The 25,675-nt window shown below is 37.1% G+C and overlaps 1 protein-coding gene across 1 annotated transcript in view; it reads right to left on the bottom strand.

Moving 5' to 3' along the window:
* Window positions 1–342: 342 nt before the first annotated feature.
* The window catches only part of LOC147389131 (putative ripening-related protein 1), a 30,795-nt gene continuing 5,462 nt past the window's right edge, over window positions 343–25,675 (bottom strand). The window contains exon 4 of the mRNA XM_086418422.1: window positions 343–937. Coding sequence (XP_086274548.1) covers window positions 545–937 — 393 coding nt within the window. The 3' untranslated portion in view covers window positions 343–544. The remainder of the gene's footprint in view (window positions 938–25,675) is intronic.

Genomic DNA, 25,675 nt, shown 5'->3' on the forward strand with positions numbered 1-25,675 from the left:
TTTAACCAGAGTAAATGATCACTGTTTTATTTTAATTAAATTACAAAAATACAATTTTCAATGGCATTCTTGTCACTATATAACAAAATAATGGAAATTTTTTGAAGGTTAGCATAAGGGTATTTGATAATTTGATTGAAGACGATGTATTTTTTGAAATTTAATTTATTTTTCTGAAGAAGTATAAAGGTAAATTATAGTTAACATCCATACTTATATGCCATTTTTGTAAATAAATATTTCAACAAAAATAGATAAATTATCCTTTTACACATATTTTCAAAACATATCGGGGACACATAAATTCATTGAGTTTTATATCCATTTTCACAATTCTACCAGTTCAAGTAAGCTGTGGAAGGAAAACCGGATGTCACCCACAGCTAATATATTAACATCACAAGTGATCTATCTTAATTCAACAGAGTACTTCAATGTTGAACAGACAAAATATGATCTTTGATATTCTCAATTAATACATGAAACTAACTCAAAACATACAAAGTACAACCCAACAAAGTAAGTAAAAGTTGTATTCTGGATTTTAAGCATCAGACCAGACAATGTCCAACTCTCCCCAATCACTAAATGGCACCGCCAACGCTTTCCACACAGCCTGTGAGGCAACAACAATGTTGTTAGGACATGGGGGCAGGTAGTCATGCTCGCTATTACACCCCATAGTCGAGTCACACTCATCAACCACCATGGCCACCACACTATGCTCATTAGCACTGATTGTGATGTTCTTCAAGCACCTGCTCTCGTTGTTGAACCATCCAGTTGATAGAGCTACAACTGGTGTGTCATCAGAATGATATTTATTGTCACATTTTGATGGCCCATCGCCATCTCCACCCTTCTCAAAGCTGTTGATTGTCAAAACTGCCTTTGTATGGCTTGATACAGATGGCGAACACTTGTAGATGGTGTAAAACTTTCCTGGCACACAACAAACTGAGTCATTCTCTGTGCATTGACCAGGAGGGCGCTTCATACCTCTCACTTTGCCACTCGGTTTACATGATTGACCTTCAACATTTAGGCATTCTATAATAAGGAGTAGAGTGAGAAGAAGTAATGCACTTGATGTAAAGTTCTTCATCTTCTCTCTTTCAATGTAATTGTGTGGAAATGTTTAATGCCAAGCAAGTGCACATGTGATAGGTATATATGAGGCACAACCTACTCAAAATGCCATTATTTCACACTGAAAAAAAAGAGAACAATTTTAGGCATAAATTATTTTGGATTAGCTAACTAATAAAATAGTCAAAGCAGATTCCTTCCATCAACATAATTGCCACGGTGAGATGAATTAAATTTCTATTCTTAATTAGTTTCATTATAAACAATAATATTATGCCAGATTTTGATCCTATCTTCCTATTCTAAATGAGAAGCACCTTTTTTTTTTTCAACACATTTCCTTGGTTGATCAAATATGGTGAAAGGAATGTCTATAAGATGTCAAGGGCATGACGTCTTGTTTAATGTTAATGTCACAATCACCATCTTCTTTAATGCTTAGTTTGGCCACAATTTTGTTGGTTTTTGTGATACTTACTGCAAAGACAAAAGCCTTAGTAAATGCAATATGACCATATAGGGACAGAGTTGTAATCTCAATCCTGCAATAATTCGTTTCCTATTCTTGGAATTTTCTCATTTAATTTCTAATGTTTATGTTAAGTAGCATAATTGTCATCTCTACAACAGACATGTTTTGAGAATCGAGTATTCTGGGAGGAGGAAAATCCCATTCAATTCATTACCACTAAGAGACAATACTCTCAAGCTTAAGCATCTTTCAAGATTTGGGGGTATTGGGTTGTTCAATTTATTGGGATTGAGATATAATAACCTCAAGGCATTAATTGATCTATTCGATTGATTTTCACTGATATCTAATGTGGATGCCGATTTTGTGATAAATCGACATCGATTACGTTTTTAACATTTAATCCACAAAATAATAAAAAGGGCATAAATAAAATAGAGAAGACAAATATTTTTTACGTGATTCGACAAACGTGCCTACATCCACGGGTTCGAGGAGCCGTTTCATTATAGATCTCACGGTTACATAGCCTCCTCCCCCTCTTTTTCTACATTCTTTTCCCTTCTTCTTTTTTTTTTCCCCTTACAATGGCCTCCAGGCCTTTAAATTAAAATAACCTAAGAAGAATCTTAACCCTAATTAGGTTACAATTGATCACATTACCCCTATAAAAATTAATAATTATAATTACATAACAAGGGGAAGAATCCTATTCAAATGATGCCACGTGTCTGCCTTGTGATACATGCTGATGGTGCAGATGAATGATCCGGATGAGAGATAATTTTATCTCTCCACATCTAATATTTTGAAAGTTGAAAATATCATGAAAGATGCGAGAATTGTATCGTAAAATGACTTGAGTGAAAGAAATATTTATTTAGATGATTAAATTGGTCTAACCAATTTGGAACCATTTTCAGTTCAACCATTGCATTGAAGTTCTAGAAGACGGACATGCCAACATTTTTTTTAAAAACTTTTTAAACATAGTTGCACCATTTGGTCCCTTAATTGTAGACATAAAGGGTTATTTAAGCACCTTTTGTAACTGATGTTAAACCTTGACCGTTGATTGAGTAATTAGGGTTCAATCATCGTTTGCTTGACAAGTGTGTCCTAAAGTCACATCAACATCTATTTAAAGGGACTGATTTCATTCATTTTGTACAAACAATTCAATTGACAAATTCTTGTTTCGATCTGTAATAACTACACTGTTTTATTGAAGTGATTTATTAATGTTTGGCACTATAAGAAGCATGAATAGATCCAACAAATATATTGCAAGAATTCATATTCGATCTAAAGTATCCTAAAACCAACTTTGTTGTTAATCTATTGTTGACCATGATTTTCTTATTGGCGGAAAATATTGGTTTAAAGACAATGATATTTCTCAAGCTTCAGATCTATCTTCCCAATTTTCCTAATCTCTTATCCTCATGGTTTTCCAACTTTCTCAACAAATTATTCAAAGCTTTTGGAATTGGAACTTTAGAAATATTAAAATAGTTTTCGAAAACAACTTTAAGAGAAATCATATTCCAAAGAAATATTGGGATTGGACATTGATAATCATTTGTGATGAAGGATAGACAGAGTAGATGTAAAATCAAAACATGATGGAGTGGGAAGAATTTAGTTAATACACAATTAGACAAACAAAACTCTAATAAAAAAGGAGATCAAGGTCATTCTCACTACGTGAAAACTGGAAAATTCGACAGAAAAATTTGACGGGCCAAGGCGCACGAATTTTAGAAACTGAATTTTGATGGTCTAGGACCGTCAAAATTCTAGATATCCCCAGATTTGACAGCTTAGAGCTGTCGAATTTCTCCCATCCTTCATTAATTTGACAGTTTCAGCCTGTCGAAAAAAAAGTTGACAGTGAAAAATTCAACGCCAATTTGACTGTTTTGTCTGTCAAATTTTATGAAATTTGATGGCCCAGGGCCATCAAATTTGGGCTTTTTTTGCATTGTGTCTCTAGTTCAATAGCTACAGAATATGATGATTTTGGGTCTACAGATCTGTCATAAGTTTGGTTGAGCATTCATGTATCAGTAGACACAAAAGATTATGTCATGTGAGGCGCAAAGGAGATCAGAAAGAAGGCTAGGTGGACCCATAGTTCAGTTGGTTGACAAACTGCAAATACGACTTCGAGGTGGTGGGTTCAAGTCTAGTTTACCTATCAAAGAAAAAATAAAAACACCACTGTATCGTTTTGATGACGCCATAAAAAGATAAAATGTAGACATACAGATGCAAAGTATTCTAATGACCTGATTTACACAAATATTTCATGAGACTTGGCAAAGACTCACAACAGACATAAATTTAAACCACAACATGACTAAATAAACATACAAAGTAATCATATATAATACATTAAAAGACTAAGTATATGTGGTGGATTTTATGCGTCAGACCAGACAATGTCCAACCCTCCCCAATCACTACGTGGCACTCCCAGCGCTTCCCACACAGCTCTCAAGGCATGAACAATGTTCTTAGGACATGTAGGCTGATAGTCATGGTCACTATTGATCAATTGTAAATCTGCTGTGTAAATGCAGAGATATAGAAATGTAAAATAAGACTTTGGGCAAATCGAATTCGTTCCATAGGGACAGTTTGGATTCAAAATCTCATTCGGATAAAAAGGCTAAAACAGAATTCGAAAACAGATTTTTCTTAAAACAAATTGATTTGTAAAAAAAAACAGAGAAGAGAGTAGCAACTAATTTGTAAATGAAATTAAACTAACAACAGAGATTGAAGATATAAGGGAAAGAGCTTGGAGAGGTCAATTCAACCTTTGCAATTCATCCAAAATGTTGATTTATTCTAATTATAACTCAATCCACGTAGCAAGTCATTGCTCGTGGATCGGAAGATAGATCGAATTAAACATTGATGGTAACCAAAGAGTATTCATGAGAATCCCAAACTTAAATAGGATTAGCTGACTTATACTTCAATTCTCCACATAACATGATTGTTTTTGAGCTTATCTAAGTAACAATCATCTAAGTTTGATTTGAATGTATAAATTTGCTAATCTTATCCTAAGAGAATTCTCAAAATTAACATGTAAAGCAGAAATAAAGAATCAAAACAACATTGTAAGATGAAATTGCTCCGGCATTATTGACTTCTCTAAGGAGAGTCTAGCCGATCATCGCAAGAATTGTAATTGCAGAAAATAACAAAAGAACGAAGAACATGGGTGAAGAAGATGATGATCGATCTGTAGTCCTTCTTTTATAGCTCTCCAAAGAATTACAAAAACAATGAATGGATCACTCTTGATGTTCTCACTACACTCAAGAGCTTTCTCAAAAGGAAATTACAGAAAATTAAAGAAAGAAAAATAAAAAATTGTAGAAGAAGAGAGCAAGAGAAGACCCATTTTTTAAAATCAACCCTCCAATTTATAACATTCATATTCGGGTAATCGGGTTGATTTGACGGATGATTTGATTCGAACGACCCATTTAGTTACAACCATCGAAGCAATTGGAAGCTTCTGTGAAAATCTCGAGGACAAATTCCTCAAGGTGACCGCAGCGCAGTTATGCCTAGTCACGACGCGGTGACGTGGCGGTCAAATCCTGAATGTGCCCTTTTTACCTTAAATTAGTAACAATTTATTGTTAGCTACATTAATTTGAAATTTAATATAATTTATTATTATTTTTAAGGAACTAGTATTCAAACTTTGATAATCTTAATGAAATTAAGGTCCCAAAATTGAATAATTGGGATCTTATCACACCCCCAAACCTCAATTTTGCTAGTCCCGAGTAAAACTTAAATCTAAACAACTCATCTTTCGTGAGGTTTCCGACTGCATTTAGCTTATGCAGTAAGCCATAAACTCCTAAGTTGCCCCTAGTGGACGAGTTTGACTCGTGAGGGTTTGTAGTGAATATACTCACAAAATTCTAACATTTTAAAAAGGTAACAACTTCAAAATTATTGCATATAATGCCATCACACAAATTTTCAAAAATCCAGTCAAAGGTCTATTTGAGCAGAAATTCTTTTTAGTCCTCATTTTAGAGATATCTTGAGAGTGCACAAATTTTTCTGATTGTAACATAGATTTTTCGGAACAAGGTTTCCCTTCTTAACTGCTAAAATGGTTGGGTCTGCCTGAATTCTAACTCGAAACTGAGCCATTGTGAAAAGTATGGATGTTCACTTTAATACCTCTAAGGGATTTTATCTATGATATTCCAGTGTACTCACGTTTTTACCATTGACGGCTTTCACCCTACTGAACTATTTGGTCTCATTGGACTCTTTTCACAATTTATACTTTTTCAGTTCTAATATTCACATCTTTCTGCTTTTCTTTTCAACATTTTTCATGCTTTATCATATTTTTTTTTTATATTCTTTTTCAAAAAGCAGGTAGCCCTTTTCAAGGTACCCGGTCTAATCCTATGGTTGTTGTCTCAAAAATATCAACTACAGTTCTGTTTTTCTTCTATTCAGCCAATCAAAGGACAAGGAGGTCAAAGTTCAGTATTTTTCAAGCTTTCCCTCTCATTCTAGAAGCGAAGAAGACAACTCTTAATCCAAAATAACTTTTTCACTACAATCAGAAGTGACGTGAATTTTATTTTTTTCAAAATATCTTGTTTTTGAGGAATAAGAATTTATAAACAAATTGGACATGAGCTTAGTTTTAAAAATTCGTATGATTACAGTATATATAAACATTTTGATGAAGGTATTTTTGAAAATGTACCGAAAACAATGTACAAAAATTGAAAAATTGAAATGTGTTATCCCACACCCCCAAACCTAAATTTAGCATTGTCCTCAATGATTAAAGAGTAGAGGTTTAGAGTACACCTGAAAGCGGATGTCATTACGTTGCAAAAGTTATGGGTACAACCAAAAGAAGTGTTCCACACAGGGTGTAAAAGTGAAAAGCACACTACACAGGGTGTACACCTGAAAGAAAGTGAGTGAATGCAGAAAAAAAATTGAAAAAAAATAAATCCTATATGGTCACACAGAATATGTACAGAAATCAAGGGTTACCTCCCGAAGTAGCGTTAAGTTTAATGTCTTCAGTCAGACATAGAACTAGAGCTAATTCTGGTACACAGGATTACTCAAAAATGAATCTTTTTTCGATGAATGAGGGAGAGTCTGAAATGGCTTCAGCCTTTGGCAATTGATTTGGAAAATATTTCCATTGGCTGGATTAAGCACCTCAATGTTGCCATGAGGGTGAATATTGTGGACCAAAAAGGGTCCTGTCCAACAGGACTTTAACTTCCCTGGAAATAAATGAAGGCGAGAGTTATACAAGAGCACTCTCTGCCCTACGTGGAAAGATTTTCTCTGGATGTGCTTATCATGTCAGATTTTCGTTCGATCTTTGTATAACTTTGCACTGTCGTAAGCATCATTCCTTAATTCTTCCAACTCAGTGAGTTGGAGTTTTCTAAGCTCGTCAGCCTTCGCTAGATCAAAATTCAAATGTTTGATCGCCCAATAAGCTCAATGCTCGAGTTCGACTGGCAGATGAAAGGCTCTACCAAAGATTAACCAGTAAGGGGACATTCCTATGGGAGTTTTGAACGCTGTTCTGTAGGCCCACAAGGCATCAGATAATCGTAGAGACCAATCTTTACGAGTCGGATTGACGGTTTTTTCAAGAATGGTTTTGATCTCATGATTGAAAATTTTAACCTGCCCACTGGTTTGTGGGTGATACGGAGTAGCTACCTTATAAGTGATTGAATATTTGCGCATCAAACTTTCGAAAACTTGGTTACAGAAATGTTTTCCTCCATCACTAATGATGGCTCGAGGAGTTCCAAATCGGGCAAACAATGTGTTCTTGAGAAATTGAACAACAACCTTATGATCATTCGTTCGACAAGCTGTGGCTTCAATCCATTTCGACACGTAGTCGACTACGACTAAAATGTATTGGAATCTGTGTGAAATGGGGAAGGGACCCATGAAGTCAATGCCCCAAACATCGAAGATTTCGATGATCAAAATTGGTTGTTGGGGCATCTCATTTCTTCGACTGATTTTTCCTAGACGTTGACATCTATCACAAGATTTAGCAAAGAGATGAGCGTCACGAAAGATTGTGGGCCAATAAAAACCACACTGTAAGATTTTAGCTGCTGTTTTCTCTCCTCCAAAATGCCCACCACAAGCATGATTGTGGCAGAACTCAAGAATACCACTATGTTCTCTCTTATCAACACACCGATGAATTATCTGGTCTGGACAGTATTTGGAACCATTTGGCTTAGGCAAGGAAGCGCAGACGATTTTGTTTACTCCAAGAAGTGGGAGTTTGACCTGTCACCAGGTAGTTGACAATGTCAGCATACCAAGGTGTGTCAGAATTAGAAATTGCCATGATTTGCTCATCAGGAAAATTCTCAGAAATTGGAAGAGAGTCAGAGAGAGTTTCAACTACTAGCCTAGATAGATGGTCTGCAACCACATTCTCGCATCCCTTTTTATCTCGAATTTCGAGATCAAACTCTTGAAGAAGAAGAATCCATCGTATCAACCTCGCCTTCGCATCCTTCTTGGCAAAAAGGTATTTCAACGTTGTGTGGTCAGTGAAAATGACTACTTTGGACCCGATAAGATAGGAACGGAATTCATCTAAGACATAAACTACTGCTAGTAGTTCCTTCTCAGTGGTGGAATAATTGAGCTGTGCATCATTTAGAGTCTTACTGCCATACTGGATGACATGGGGGAGTTTTTCAACTCACTGCCCCAATACAGCACCTATAGCGTAATCGGATGCATCACACATCACCTCAAATGGGAGATCCCAATTAGGTGGTTGAATAATAGGTGCTGAGGTCAACTCAGTTTTCAGCTTCTTAAAGGCTGATAAGCAGGTGGTAGAAAACTTGAAAGTAGTGTCTTTGGCTAACATATCACACAGGGGTTTCGAAATTTTTCCGAAGCCCTTGATGAACCTTCTGTAAAACCCTGCATGCCCTAGGAATGAACGAACTTCTTTCACAGTTCTAGGTAGAGGCAAATTTGCGATGAGATCGACTTTGGCTTTATCTACCTCAATTCCTTTGTGGGAGATAATATGTCCTAGAACTATCTCAGAGGTAACCATGAAATGACACTTCTCCCAATTTAGCACAAGGTACTTCTCTCGACATCTTTTCAAGACTAGCTTCAAATGTTCTAAGCAGTTGTCAAAACTCGACCCAAATACAGAAAAATCGTCTATGAAGACTTCAAGAAAGTCTTCGACCATATCAGAAAATATACTCAACATGCACCTTTGAAAGGTGGCAGGAGCATTACATAGCCCAAAAGACATACGTCGATAGGCGAAGGTCCCAAATAGACAGGTAAACGTTGTCTTTTCTTGGTCTTCAGGAGCTATTGGGATTTGGTTGTATCCCGAATATCCATCAAGAAAACAATAATAGGCATGACCGGCTAAACGCTCAAACATTTGATCGATGAATGGAAGAGGAAAGTGATCCTTACGTGTCATCGTATTTAGTTTCCGGTAGTCTATACAAACTCTCCATCCGGTTTGGACTCGAGTAGGTATAAGTTCATTATCCTGATTGGTCACAACTGTGACACCCGACTTTTTAAGGACAACCTGAACTGGACTAACCCATTTATTATCCGAGATGGGGTATATAATACCCGCATCTAAAAGTTTGATGACTTTTTTTCGGACTACCTCTTGTAACACCGGATTGAGTCGCCTCTGTGGTTCTCTCGATGGTTTAAAATTTTCCTCAAGTTGGATCTAATGCATGACCACAAAAGGACTGATGCCTTTAATATCAACTATGATCCACCCAATAGCTTCTCGATTTTTGCGCAGAACGTCAAGTAACCGATTTTCTTGTAATTTTTTCAGAGTAGGGGAAATAATGACAGGGAAGGTTTCAGCATTACCCAAAAATGCGTATTTCAGCGTATCAGGCAATTGCTTTAACTCAAACTTTGAAATTTCCTTCACTATTGGGGATGACAAGAGAGAGAAAAGACTCTGGATTTTTGGTTGCCAATCCATCATAGGGACGGATTCAAGAAGAGAGTTCACCTCCCCGATGGATTTCTCAGTATCGAACTCAAGGCCGAATTGGCCAAAATACTTTTCTAGCGGATCCTTATTCTCCGCTTCCTTAAAAGTGCAACTGACCAGGGTGTCGATCATGTTGACTTCTTCCAAATCATCCATGTCAGTAGATTGAAACTTATTTTGGAAGACGTTCATTTTGACCTTCATGTCCCCAAATGATAGGGTCATGATACCATTGCGACACTTGATGACTGCATCGGAAATGGCTAAGAAAGGTCTTCCTAAGATGACTAGAACATGAGAATTTGGGTTAACGACAGGTTCAGTGTTAAGAACTACGAAGTCGGCAGGAAAGTAAAAATCCTTCACTTTGATAATCACATCTTCCACTATTCCCTTGGGAATCTTCACCGATCTATCTGCTAGACTTAGAGTAATATCCGTAGGTTTAAGTTCACCTAAACCTAATTGTTGGTAGACTGAGAAAGGAAGAAGATTCACACTAGCCCCAAGATCTAATAGACATTTCTCAATCATCGTATATCCAATGTGCACAGAAATTGTAGGACAGCCTGGGTCCTTGAATTTGGGAACAATTGTCTGCTGAATCAGACAAGAAGACTGGGCTGTCATCACAGCCTCTATTGGCATAGGAATTTTTCGCTTCACTGTGGTAAGATCTTTGAGAAATTTGGCATATGAGAATGAGACTTTGGGCAAGTCGAATTCATTCCACAAGGACAGTTTGGATTCAAATGTTCAATCGGTTAAAATCTAAAACAGAGTTAGAAACAGATTGGTTTTAAAACAGAATTGACTAGTAGAAACAGATAAGCAAATAACAACTAATTTGTAAATGAAATTGAAACTGAAAAGAAAGATTGAAAATCTAAGAGAAAGATATTAGAGAAGTCAAGTAAGCTTTTACAATGAATCCATAATGTAGATAGATTCTGAATATAACTCAATCCATGGAGTGAGTCATTGCTCATGGATCGGACGGTGGAACAATTTAATCCTTGAAAGTAATAAAAAAATATTCATGAAAACACTAGTATGATTGAGATTGCCCAACTTATCTTCTAATTTTTCACAGAGCATAGTCATTCTTGAACTTATATAAGTAATGGCTATCTAAGTTGGATCAGAATTATAAGTTGGATTACCTTAATCAGAAAAGAATTTTCAGAGCTAAACATGTAAGCAAAACAAGAATCTAAATCTACACTAAAGGGATTAATTTGCTCTGACTTCCTTAACTTCTCCAATGAGAATTTAGCCAATCATTGCAAGCATTGTAATTACAGAAAATAACAAAATAAAGGAGAAGATGGATGAAGAAGATGATGTTGCACTTTGATCCTTCTCTAATAGCTCTCAAAAGAGTTACAATAGAGCCAATGGATTACTCTTGATGTTTTCACTACACTCAAAAGCTCACTCAAAGAAAATTACAAAGAATTAAAGAAAGAAACTAAAGAAAATTATAAAAGAGAAAGCCCCTTTCTCTGAAATCATCCTTCCAATTTATAATGTTCGTATTCGGGTAATCGGGTTAATTTGACTGATGATTTGATTCGAATGACCCAATCAGTTACAACCACCGAAATAATTGGAATCTTTTATGCGAATCTCGAGGAAAAATTCCTCGAGATGATCGAGGCGCGATGACGTGGCACCCAAATCAGCTAACCTTCGGTTGGCTGCTTCCTCTTTGCTCGAATGTTGTAACAGTAATTGTTACATCTTTTGTTGGTTTTCCGAATGTACCCTTTCACCTGAAATTAGTAACATATTATTGTTAGCTACATAAATTTGGGATTTAATAAAATTTATTATTATTTTAAGGGAACTAGTACTTAAACTTTTGATAATCTTGATGAAATTACGGTCCCAAAGTGAAATTATTGGGACCTTATCACACCCCCAAACCTCAATTTTGCTAGTCCCGAGCAAAACTTAAATCTAAACAACTCCTCTTTCGTGAAGTTTCCGACTGCATTTAGCTTAGGCAGTTAGCCCTTAAACCCTTAGGTTACCCCACAAAATTCAAACATTTTTAAAAGATACGAACTTCAAAATTATTGCATATAATGCCATCACACCAATTTTCAAAAATCCAGTCAAAGGTCTATTTAAGCAGAAATTCTTTTATTCCTCATTTTAGAAATATCTTGAGTGTGCACAAATTTTTCTGATTGTAACAAAGATTTTTCGAAATAGGGTTTCCATTCTTAACTGCTAAGATGGTTGGGTCTGCCTAACTTCTAACTCGAAACTGAGCCTCCTGTCTGGGATTGTGAGAAGTATGGATGTTCACTTCAATACCTCTAAGAGGTTTTATCTGTGATATTCTAGTGTACTCATGTTTTTACCATTGACGGCTTTCACCCTACTGAACTATTTGGTCTCATTGGACTCTTTTCACAATTTACACTTTTTCAGTTCTAACCTTCACATCTTTCTGCTTTTCTTTTCAACCTTTTTCATGCTTTTATCATTTTTCCGATATTCTTTTTTTTTTTTTCAAAAAGCATGTAGCCCTTTTCAAGGTACCCAGTCTAATCCTATGGTTGCTGTCTAAAAAATATCAACTACAGTTCAGTTTTTCTTTTATTTAGCCATCAAAGGACAAAGAAGTCAAAGTTCAGTATTTTTCAAGCTTTCCCTCTCATTCTAGACAACGAAGAAGACAACTCTTAATCTAAAATAATTTTTTCACTACAATCAGAAGTGACGTGAATTTTGTTTTTTTCAAAATATCTTATTTTTGAGGAATAAGAATTTATAAACAAATTGGACATGAGCCTGATTTTAAAAATTCATATGATGACAGTACATATAAACATTTTGATGAAGGTATATATATATATATATATATATATATATATATATATATATATATATATATATATATATATTAAAATGTAATGCAAATATCGTACAAAAATTGAAATGTGTTATCCCATACCCCAAAACCTAAATTTAGCATTGTCCTCAATGATTAAAGAATATGAGTTTAGGGTACACCTGAAAACGGAATTCATTACATCGCAAAAGTTGTGAGTACAACCAAAAGGAATGTTCCGTACAAGATAGAAAAGCTAAAAGGCACACCACACAGAGTTAAAATACAACAAACCATACATATTGAAATTAACAAAACACACCATCACACATCAACATACACACTCCTACAAGCAAATAGTCTACTCAGAATCGGAACTAGGTGGAGCTCTTGCTCGAGCACATGCACGCTTCTCCTTGTTATAGGCCAATAACTAACGCTGCTGCTCAATGATTAGTTGCTGATCATCCTTAATGGTTTTCTGGCCTTCTTGAATTTCTTTGTAGCGAGAGTTGACTTTTTTCAAGCCTTTGAAAATTTTGGAGAAAGCCGTACGATGGCCTTTTTGAGGCACTTGAGCGAGTCAAGTATCATCATCAAAATCTGGACTTGGAGTACGAGTATCCTCCGGGGCCTGCTCATCAAATTCTTCTCCTACCCTTCTATACCCACGTGGACTGTCATGTTCGTGCTCCTACATCAATTCTGGCGTCCACATACTGGGAACACAGGTTTTTAAAGCTCGTCGACCCACAAATTTTTTGATATGTATAAGGCGTCCTTGAGGTGCTAACTCAACCAAAGAAACTCCTAAACGGTGTTGGAGGAGGCGGCATACTAAGTGAGGAAAGATTAAGGATCGGTGTTTGTTAGACAAGGCATCGATAAGAGATTCCAAAAGTAGACGGTTCATACAAAACGTGGGATCTCTTGTTTGAATGGCATAAAGGAAATACACGTGTTTGTTATACAACAAAGTAGTGTTTTGAGTGCTGAGTACATTGTTGGCAAGCCATCGCCAAGCAACATAATGATCCTCTAAGAGGCTACTTGACTTAAGTGCACCATCTTCAATCCGAATGCTAGTGGCCGGAAGGCCTAAACGTGTAAAATAATAGTCGAAAGTATAGAGTGGCATAAACGTACCCGACTCAACTTGAGGAATTCCAAGAATGGCTTCAATGTCAGATCCGTCAATGGTAAATTCGATACCATTAAACTTGACGGTGATGGACGGAATTGAAGGAGAGGCGGAGATGAATGAACGGTAGAAGATCCGAACGGCCTCCTTGTTAAATTGGGAATTGCCTTTATAAAGGAGAGGACCCCATCCACGTCGAACAATCTCATTACCAAACTTAAGTCCGAGGATACCTTCGTAGATATGGGCTATCTCTACTTCGGGAAAAATGGTGTGTGTTCGCCTAGCCATCAACAAAATGGTACCAAAACAACGAGGGAATCAAAGGGAGGGTGCTAAAAATTTTCGAGCTTGATCGACCTCGAGATGACCTCGACGCGGTCTTGGCTAGCCGCGGCGCGGTGACGTGGCGGCGAAACGCAGTGAAACTTCGACGGCTCGATGGATTCATGATGGTGATCGTTTTGGTATTTTTAGAAAATCTTTTGGATTGGATTTTGTGGAAGAAAAATGGAGGAAAGAAGAAAAATGGAAATGGAGGCTAGAGATGGAGAAGAAGAGAAAGAAATGGAGAGAGAAAAAGTGTGGTAGGGTTTTAAGAAGTGTCCAAAATTTTTTTAGGAAAATAAATTTTCCTTCATGCAAAATCCTTTGAAAATAAATTTTCCAAGAAATTTTTTGAAAGAATATATTTTTTTTTAGGAAACTGTCATGCAAGTGATAACGTGTTAGATTTACTAGGAAAATAAATTTTCCTTCATAGAAAATCCCTGGAAAATAAATTTTCCAAGAAAATTTTAGAAAGAAAATATTTTTTCCAAGAAAATTTCTTGCAAGAAAGTTTAAACATTTTACACATTTTAAACCCTTCAAAAGTTAAAAAAAATGGATGGAAAGTAGATGAGAAGAAAGCGTAGAAAATTTACAGAATATTTACAAAAATCAAGGGTTGCCTCCCGACGTAGCGCTAAGTTTAATGTCTTCAGTCAGACATGAAACTGGAGTTAATCCTGGTACACAAGATTACTCAAAAATGAATATTTTTCTAACGAACGAGGGAGATGCTGAAATGGCTTCAGTCTTTGGCCATTGACTTGGAAAATATTTCCATTGGTTGGATTGAGTACCTCAATGTTTCCATGAGGGTGAATATTGTGGATAAAAAATGGTCCAGTCCAACGGGACTTTAATTTCCCTGGAAATAAATGAAGGCGAGAGTTATAAAGGAGCACTCTCTGCCCTACGTGGAAGGATTTTCTCTGAATGTGCCTATCATACCAGATTCTCGTTCGATCTTTGTATAACTTTGCGCTATCGTAAGCATCATTCCTTAGTTTTTCCAACTCAGTGAGTTGAAGTTTTCTAAGCTCGCCGGCCTTCGCTAGATCAAAATTTAAATGTTTGATCACCCAATAAGCTCGATGCTCGAGTTCGACTGGCAGATGACAGGTTCTACCAAAGATTAACCGATAAGGGGACATTCCTATGGGAGTTTTGAACGTTGTTCTATAGGCCCACAAGGCATCAAATAATCGTAAGGACCAATCTTTACGAGTTGGATTGACGATTTTTTCAAAAATGATTTTGATCTCACAATTAGAAATTTCGACCTGCCCACTAGTTTGTGGGTGATACGGAGTAGCTACCTTATAAGTGATTAAATATTTGCGCATCAAACTTTCAAAAACTCGATTACAGAAATGTTTCCTGCCATCATTAATGATAGCACGAGGGGTACCGAATCGGACAAATACAGTATTTTTGAGAAATTGAACAACCTTATGATCATTCGTTCGACAAACTGTGGCTACAACCCATTTTAACACATAGTCGACTGCGACTAAAATGTATTGGAATCCATGTGAAATAGGGAAGGGACCCATGAAGTCAATACCCTAGACATCGAAGATTTCGATGATCAGAATTGATTATTGGGGCATCTCATTTCTTTGACTGATAGGCACATCCAAAGAAAATCTTTCCACGTAGGCCAGAGAGTGCTCCTATATAACTCTCGCCTTCATTTATTTCCAGGGAAATTAAAGTCCCGTTGGACTATACCATTTTTGATCCACAATATTCACCCTCATGGAAACATCGAGGTACTCAATCCAGCCAATGGAAATATATTCCAAGTCAATGGCCAAAGGCTGAAGCCATTTCAGAATCTCCCTCATTCATCAGAAAAAGATTCATTTTTAAGTAATCCTGTGTACCAGGATTAGCTCTAGCTCTATGTCTGGCTGAAGACATTAAACTTAACGCTGCGACGGGAGGCAACCCTTGATTTCTGTAAATATTCTTTAAATTCTCTTCGCATTCTTCTCATCTACTTTCCATCCATTTTTCTAACTTTTGAAGGGTTTAAAATGTGTACAATGTTTAAACTTCCTTGCAAGAAATTTTCTCAAAAAAGATATTTTCCTTCTAAAATTTTCCTGAAAAAATTATTTTCTAAGGATTTTCTACGAAGGAAAATGTATTTTCCTAGTAAATTTAACACGTTATCACTTGCAAGACAGTTTCCTAGAAAAAATATTTTCTTTCAAAAAAAATAATAAATTTTGAAAATTTTATTTTCCAAGGATTTTGCATGAAGGAAAATTTATTTTCCTAGAAAAATTTTGGACACTTCTTCAACCCTACCACACTTTTCTCTCTCCATCTATTTCTCTTCTTCTCCATCACTCTAGCCTCCATTTTCATTTTTCTTCTTTCCTCAATTTTTCTTCCACCAAATAAAATCTAAAAATCCAAAAAAAATTCTAAAAATACCAAAACGATCACCATCGAAGATCCACCGCGCTGCTGAAGTTTGTGCGCATTTCGTTGCCACGTCACCGCACCACGGCTAGCCAAGATCGCGCCGCGGTCATCTCGAAGCCGATGGGTTTCAAAATTTTTGAGCAACTCTTCCTTGGCTCCTTGATTGTTTTGGTACCATTTTTTCTTGATGGCTAGGCGAACACACACCATTTTTCCCGAAGTAGAAATAGCTCATGTCTACGAAGGTGTCCCCGGACTTTGATTCGGTGATGAGATTGTTCGACGTGGATGGGGCCCTCTTCTTTATAAAGGCAATGCATAATTTAACGAGGATGCTGCTCGGATCTTCTACCATTCATTCATCTCCGCCTCTCCTTCAATTCCATCCATCACCGTCAAGTTTAATGGTATCGAATTTACCATTGACGGATCCGACATTGAAGCCATTCTTGGAATTACTCAAGTTGAGTCAGGTACGTGTATGCCACTCTACACTTTCGACTATTATTTTACACGTTTAGGCCTTCTGGCCACTAGCATTCGGATCGAAGATGGTGCACTTAAGTCAAGTAGCCTCTTAGAGGATCAATATGTTGCTTAGCGATGGCTTGCCAACAATGTACTCGGCACTCAAAACACTACGTTGTTATACAACAAACACGTGTATTTCCTTCATGCCATCCAAACAAGAGATCCCACGTTTTGTATGAACCATCTACTTTTGGAATCTCTTATCGATGCCTTGTCTAACAAACATCGATCTTTAATCCTCCCTTACTTAGTATGCCGCCTCCTCCAACACCATTTAGGAGTTTCTCTGGTTGAGTTAGCACCTCAAGGGCGCCTTATACATATCAAAGAATTTGTGGGCGGACGAGTTTTAAAAACCTGTGTTCCCGGTATGTGGACGTCAGAATTGATGCAGGAGCACGAACATGACAGTCCACGTGGGTATGGAAGGGCAGGATAAGAATTTGATGAGCAGACCCCGGAAGATACTCGTACTCCAAGTCCAGATTTTAATGATGATACTTGGCTCGCTCAAGTGCCTCAAAAAGGCCACTGTACGGCTTTCTCCAAAATTTTCAAAGGCTTGAAAAAAGTCAACTCTCGCTACAAAGAAATTCAAGAAGGCCAGAAAATCATTAAGGATGATCAGCAACTAATCATGAGCAGCAGCGACAGTTATTAGCTTACAACGAGGAGAAGCGTGCACGTGCTCGAGCGAGACTGCACCTAGTTCCTATTCCGAGTAGACTGTTTGGTTATAGAATTGTATGTGATGGTATGTTTTACGTAAGATTGTGTGTGATGGTGTGTTTTGTTAATTTCAATATATTTGGTGTGCTGTACTTAAACTCTACGTGGTGTGCTTTTAGCTTTTATATCATGTACGGAACACTCCTTTTGGTTGTACTCACAACTTTTGCGATGTAATGAATTCTGTTTTCAGGTGTACCCTAAACACATACTCTTTAATCATTAAGGACAATGCTAAATTTAGGTTTGAGGGTATGGGATAGCACATTTCAATTTTTGTAGGATATTTGCATTACATTTTTAAAAAAATACCTTCATCAAAATGTTTATATGTACTGTCATCATACGAATTTTTAAAACCAGGCTCATGTCCAATTTGTTTATAAATTCTTATTTCTCAAAAATAAGATATTTTGAAAAAATAAAATTCACGTCACTTCTGATTGTAGTGAAAAAATTATTTTAGATTAAGAGTTGTCTTCTTCGCTGTCTAGAATGAGAGGGAAAGCTTGAAAAATACTGAACTTTGCCCTCATTGTCCCTTGGTTGGCTGAATAGAAGAAAAACAGAACTGCAGTTGATATTTTTGACAGCAACCATAGGATTAGACTAGGTACCTTGAAAAAGGCTACTTGCTTTTTGAAAAAGAATATAAAAAAAAAATGATAAAGCATGAAAAATGTTGAAAAGAAAAGTAGAAAGATGTGAATATTAGAACTGAAAAAGTGTAAATTGTGAAAAGAATCCAATGATACCAAATAGTTCAGTAGGGTGAAAACTGTCAATGGTAAAAACATGAGTATACTGGAATATCACAAAAAAATCCCTTAGAGGTATTAAAGTGAACATCCATACTTCTCACAATCCCAGACAGAGGCTCAGTTTCGAGTTAGAAGTTAGACAGACCCAACCATCTTAGCAGTTAAGAAGGGAAACTCTGTTCCGAAAAATCTTTGTTACAATCAGAAAAATTTGTGCACACACTCAATATATTTCTAAAATGAGGAATAAAAAGAATTTTTGAAAATTGGTGTGATGACATTATATGCAATAATTTTGAAGTTGTTATCTTTTAAAATGTTAAAATTTTGTGAGTATATTCACTGCAAACCCTCACGAGTCAAACTCGTCCACTAGGAGTAACGTAGGGGTTCAAGGGCTTACTGCATAAGCTAAATGCAGTCGGGAATCTCACGAAATAGGAGTTGTTTAGGTCTAAGTTTTGCTCAGGACTAACAAAATTGAGGTTTGGGGTGTGATAAGGTCCCAATAATTTCACTTTGGGACCTTAAATTCACCAAGATTATTAAAGTTTGAATACTAGTTCCTTAAAAATGATAATAAATTTCATTAAATCCCAAATTTATGTAGCTAACAATAATGTGTTACCAATTTCAGGTGAAAAGGGTATATTCGGAAACCAACAAAAGGTGTAACAGTTACTATTACAACATGCGAGCAAAGAGGAAGCAATCAACCAAAGCTTGATCGATTTGAGTGCCACATCTCCACACCGTTCCTAGGCAAGACCACACCGTAGTCATCTCGAGGAATGTGTCCTCGAGATTTGCACAGAAACTTTCAATTGCTTCGATGGTTGTAATTGATTGGGTCATTTGAATCAAATCATCCGTCAAATCGATCCGATTACCCGAATACGAATGTTATAAATTGGAAGGTTGATTTTAGAGAAAGGAACTCTCTTCTTTTGTAATTTTTGATTTTTATTTCTTTAATTCTCTGTAATTCTCTTTTAGGAGAGCTTTTGAGGGTAGTTAGAACATCAAGAGTAATCCATTAGGACTTTCTGTAATTCTTTTGAGAGCTATTAGAGAAGGATTAAAGTGCAGCATCATCTTCTTCATCCATCTTCTCCTTTATTTTATTATTTTTCTACAATTATAATCCTTACGATGATCGGCTAAACTCTCATTAGAGAAGTCAAGAATGTCGGAGCAAGTTCACTCTATTAATGTTGTTTTAATTCATTACTTCTGTTTTACATGCTAATTTTATGAATCTCTTCATGATAAGATCGTCCAATTTATACTTTATTTCAAGCTTCGATGAGTGTTACTTAGATAAGCTCAAGAACATTCATGCTCTGTGATGAATGGAAGCATAAGTCGGATAATCTTGCATAAACTAGAGACCTTCATGAAGACTTTTGGGTTCCAATCAATGGTTACATCGAATCATCTTCCGATCCACGAGCAATGACTTGCTACGTGGATTGAGTCATGTTTTAGAATTAATTAGCATTTTTGGGTAACTTGCAATGGTAAACTTGAATTCTCTAAGCTCCTTTCTTATATCTTCAATCTTTACTTTCTGTTTTTAATTTCAATTTCAAGTGATTTCCATTTTAGTTTCTGCTACAACTCTGTTTAGTTTTTAAAACTAATCTGTTTTTGTTTCTAAATTCTATTTTGGCATTTTTATCCGAATGAGCTTTTGAATCCAAACTGTCCCTGTGGAACGAATTCGACTTGCCCAAAGTCTTATTTTAATTTCTATATCTCTGCATTTACACAACAAGTTGATCGATTGTAAAATTTATTGTGAAAATGCAGAGATAAAGAAATTAGAATGAGACTTTGGGCAAGTCGAATTCGTTCTACAGGGACAGTTTGGATTCAAATGTTCAATCGGTTAAAATCTAAAACAGAGTTAGAAACAGATTGGTTTTAAAACAGAATTGACTAGTAGAAATAGAGAAGCAAATAACAACTAATTTGTAAATGAAATTGAAACAGAAAAGAAAGATTGAAAAACTAAGAGAAAGAAATTAGAGAAGTCAAGTAAGCTTTTGCAATGAATCCATAATGTAGATAGATTCTGAATATAACTCAATCCATGGAGGTTGATTGTAAATCTTGCTGTGTAAAATAGAGATTAAAAGATGTAAAACAAGACTTTGGGCAAGTCGAATTCGTTCCAAAAGAACAATTTGGATTTGTTGTTGTATGAGTTGCTGTTGTTGCTTTAATATCTCAGCCATCATTGATTCCAATGTTGAGTTTGTTTGAGCAACAAGAGGAGAGTAATTGGTCATAGGGTCGACAACGATCGTCCGTTGATCAGAATTTTTAGGTGAAGAATAGGATGGTTGCGGAACCAAAGATAGGTTCACACTGGCATGAGTTTGACGATTGAAATTTTTCTGAAACCTTGGAGGACCTCCTGATTGGATAGGTTCACTTTGTCGATATGAAAAATTGGGGTGAAACCTATTATCGGGATGGTACGTCTGACTATAAGAGTTAGGAGTGGGTTTCCTATATGTGCTGTAATTTCCAACAACATTGACTTGCTCTGACTGTGAGGGAGTCAAGGTGGGACAATTTTTCGTAGAATGATTGAAATTCTCACACAGCTGACATGATGAAAATGTCTCTGTGGTGACTTGTAGAATCGGAGTGGCTTCTTGGAAGTTGGATTTGACACTGAAAGCGTCGAACTTTTTGTTGAAACTCTGTAAGCTACTCACAAGGCTATTCATGACATTATTGAGTTCGGGATCAGACTTAACCTCATACATGCCCGGCTTCTTGACTCTTAAATCTCCTTTATCGAAATCCCCTATGTTTGTGCTCCAATTTCGAGCATTCTCAACCAATTCGACTAAGAATTCATAAGGTTGATTAGAAGTCTGATTCATGAATTTACCCTGATGCATAGACTCGAGAAGAATACGTTGGGCTGTTGGGAGACCTCGATAAAAGAAATTAACTAATTGGGCTTTGTCTATCCCATGGTGCGGACACTTAACAAGAAAGTCCTTGAACCATTCCCAAGTCTGGGAGAATTCTTTATCCGGTCTTCCCTTAAAGTTCCGAATGGCATTTTTGAATTGTTCCGTCTTCGCCATAAGGAAGAATTTGGCTATGAATTTTCTCGACAACTCATCCCACGTAGTGATAGAGTTGGAGGACAAAGAGTTTAACCAAGCCGCAGCATGGTCTTCGAGGGAAAGAGAGAATAACCTAAGCTTGACATTCTCATCATCGAGGTGACCATTTTTGAATGTCTGGCATAAGGTCAAGAATTTATTGAGGTGATTGTACGGTTGTTCGCTTTCGAAACCGTGGAATTTGGGCAGCATATTGATGGTGGCTGCCCGAATTTTAAATTGTGCCACATTAGCAACAGGTAAAACTATACACGATGGAGGGTTGGCAGTAATAGGTGCGAACTACTCATTGAGAGTTCGCTGATCCTCATGGTTGTGATGAGGTAGAATATCCATTTCCAGGACTGGTGGAGTGAGAACGGTGTTGCTTTCTCGTCCAACCTTAGGTAGTGGGTGAGACCTTGTGATCTCCGGATAAAAAACAATTGGATTTTTCTACGATCTTCTACCTAACATACACTACCAAATTGCACACAATAGGAGGGAGAAATTCACACGTGAAAAATGGGTGTCTATTACTAGACAGCTCCTAATTGATTCAAAGGATTAATCAAAGCCTCCAACCCAAATCTCTGAAATCGGAACAGCCAATTTAATCTCTAGAGGATAGGTGGCACACAATGCTAAGCAAGGGCACTCTTAGATCACCTCTCGTCTTGAATAGACGTGTGTCTATCCCCTGAATTCACGTAGAACTACAGGGTAAGATTGTGCTTAGGCACTGTTCACGATCAAAAAGTACAATTGGTGCAACTTTTGATTAGCTTTGCTTAATGAGCTCGATGGAACCTAGAGTCCAGTCTAATTAATTTTAATTAATTAATTGACTATGAATTTAATTTTCCTAGAAGAGCAAGATATCGATAATGAAATCTGATTCTTATCTTATGGTGCCATCCTCATAAGGGTAGCCTTATTACTATGTGCGATCCAATGTGTACAGATTAATCATTCAAAAGCAATACAGACTCACTAGCGAGTGATGCGTGAGTGTTTCGAAATTTTACCTCCCGTTCTAAACGAGGGATGATCGAGTTGAGTTGACTCGGGCCACCAACACCAAATTTGGTGTACGAACTCGAGGGGCTGAGATAGTTTCGTCCCACTATCGTCCGTCCCTAATTTTATTACAATCCGAGCCCTCTCGGATACAATTAAATTTTAATACAAATTCAAATTCCTAATATAAGTTGTTTTCTAAAAAAAATAAAATGAACAGAGAATTGAAAATTGCTGATCTTCTTGGTGAGGGAACCAATTCAGTGGATAAAAATTCCACGTGTCGCTTTCCGTCAATTTTCGTTGACTTCCGTCAAGTCCTTCACCTGAAAATAACAAAATTATTCAAATCAGAATGCTAAGGAAAAAACCAATATGACCATTACAATGTTCATGATGTCAGAAACTTGTTCAACAAAAATCAGCAAAAAATATTGTCACCTCACCGTGGAGCACTAGAGGGCAACCGCGGAACGGTAAAATTTTGATGAAAATTAATTTTTCAAATTGGAAATGATTTCTGGTATCCTGAGGATTGTAATGAAATTTTTTTTCAAATTTTTTTCTGTTCGTTTGACTTCTGTTTCAAGCAAAACAAATTTCAGTTCTGTTTCGAAAACTGTTTCGGATTCTTTCCGAATTGGAAAATGAATCAACTCGCTGTCCCCGACAATGGCGCCATTTTGATCGATTGTAAATCTGCTGTGTAAATGCAGAGATATAGAAATGTAAAATAAGACTATGGGCAAGTCGAATTCGTTCCATAGGGACAGTTTGGATTCAAAATCTCATTCGGATAAAAAGGCCAAAACAGATTTTTCTTAAAACAAATTGATTTGTAAAAAAAAACAGAGAAGAGAGTAGCAACTAATTTGTAAATGAAATTAAACTAACAATAGAGATTGAAGATATAAGGAAAAGAACTTGGAGAGGTCAATTCAACATTTGCAATTCATCCAAAATGTTGATTTATTCTAATTATAACTCAATCCACGTAGCAAGTCATTGCTCGTGGATCGGAAGATAGATCGAATTAAACATTGATGGTAACCAAAGAGTATTCATGAGAATCCCAAACTTAAATAGGATTAACTGACTTATACTTCAATTCTCCACATAGCATGATTGTTCTTGAGCTTATCTAAGTAACAATCATCTAAGCTTGATTTGAATGTATAAGTTTGTTAATCTTATCCTAAGAGGATTCTCAGAATTAACATGTAAAGCAGAAATAAAGAATCAAAACAACATTGTAAGATGAAATTGCTCCGGCATTCTTGACCTCTCTAAGGAGAGTCTAGCCGATCATCGCAAATCATCGCAAAAATTGTAATTGCAGAAAATAACAAAAGAACGAAGAACATGGGTGAAGAAGATGATGATCGATCTGTAGTCCTTCTTTTATAGCTCTCCTAAGAATTACAAAAACAATGAATGGATCACTCTTGATATTCTCACTACATTCAAGAGCTTTCTCAAAAGGAAATTACAGAAAATTGAAGAAAGAAAAATCAAAAATTATAGAAGAAGAGAGCAAGAGGAGACCCCTTCTCCTAAATCAACCCTCTAATTTATAACATTCGTATTCGGGTAATCGAATTGATTTGGCGGATGATTTGATTCGTACGACCCATTCAGTTACAACCACCGAAGCAATTGGAAGCTTCTGTGCAAATCTCGAAGACAAATTCCTCAAGGTGATCGCGGCGCAGTCATGCCTAGTCGCAAAGTAGTAACATGACGGTCAAATCCTTCGAGTTTTTTCTAGATGCTTCCTTTCGGCTAACGTATTGTAACCGTAATTGTTATGTCTTTTGTTGGTTTCCGAATGTGCCATTTTTACCTGAAATTAATAACAATTTATTGTTAGCTACATTAATTTGGAATTTAATATAATTTATTATTATTTTTAAGGAACTAGTATTCAAACTTTGATAATCTTGATGAAATTAAAGTCCCAAAATTGAATAATTGGGACCTTATCAACTATCGCAACCCATAGTTGAGTCACACTCATCAACCACCATGGCCACCACACTACGCCTGTTACTGCTGATCATGATGTTCTTCAAACACCTGTTCTCATTGTTGAACCATCCAGTCGATAGAGCTACCACTGGTGTGTCATCAGAATGGTATTGATTGTCACATTCTGAAGGCCCACCTCCATTTCCACCCTTCTCAAAACTGTTGATTGTCAAAAGTGCCTTTGTATGGGTGGAGATGGGTGGCGAACACCTGTAGACGGGGTAGAGCTTTCCTTGTACAGAACAATAAGGGTATGTTTAATTGCATGGAAAGTCACTTTCCATGGAATTTGAAATCCATGGAAAATTAGTTGTGGAAAATAGGTAGGGTTGGAAAATCAAATTCCATTGTTTGATTTCGCATGGATAAAATCATGGAAAAATATAAGAAAAAAGAAAAAGAGGAGAAGGAGGAAGAAGATGATAGGAGGGGGAGAGGAAGAAGAAGATGACGAGGAAGAGGGAGGGGGGAGGATGTGGCGACGAAGGTGGCGGCGACGGTGGCGGCCATGACGACGGCGACGGTGGCGGCCACGACGGCGACGAGTACGATGGTGGCGGCCATGACTGCGACGGCGGCGGTGGCGGCCACGACGGCGGTGGCGGCCACGACGGCGATGGTGGCGGCGACGACGGTGGCGGCGGTGACGGTGGCGACGGAGGTAAGTGAGGAAGATGGGAGGGAGAACGTGGTGGTAGTGGTGGCGGATGAGGTGAGGGATGGAGAAGAATGAGAAGAAGAAAGATAGTAGGTGGTCGGAGACGGAGCCGATGGCGACGGCGATGGTGATAACGGCGATGACGACGATGACGAGGTTAGTATAATGGTGATGGTGATGGTGGTGGTGGTGGTGGTGGTGGTGGTGGTGGTGGTAGTGGTGGTGATTGTGGTGGTGGTAGTGGTGGTGGTGGTGGTGGTGGTGATTGTGGTGGTGGTGGTAGTGGTGGTGGTGGTGGTGGTAGGGAAGAATTGGTGATGGAAAATATGGGTGGATTTCATTTTCCCACCCATATGGGTGGGAAAGTGAAATCCATGATTTAGTGGACTTTTTGAATGGGGTGGAAAATGAATTCCAT

Source organism: Akebia trifoliata, chromosome 12 (genome assembly GCF_017979445.1).
Source record: "Akebia trifoliata isolate Shusen 1 chromosome 12, ASM1797944v1, whole genome shotgun sequence".
NCBI classification, from domain to species: domain Eukaryota; kingdom Viridiplantae; phylum Streptophyta; class Magnoliopsida; order Ranunculales; family Lardizabalaceae; genus Akebia; species Akebia trifoliata.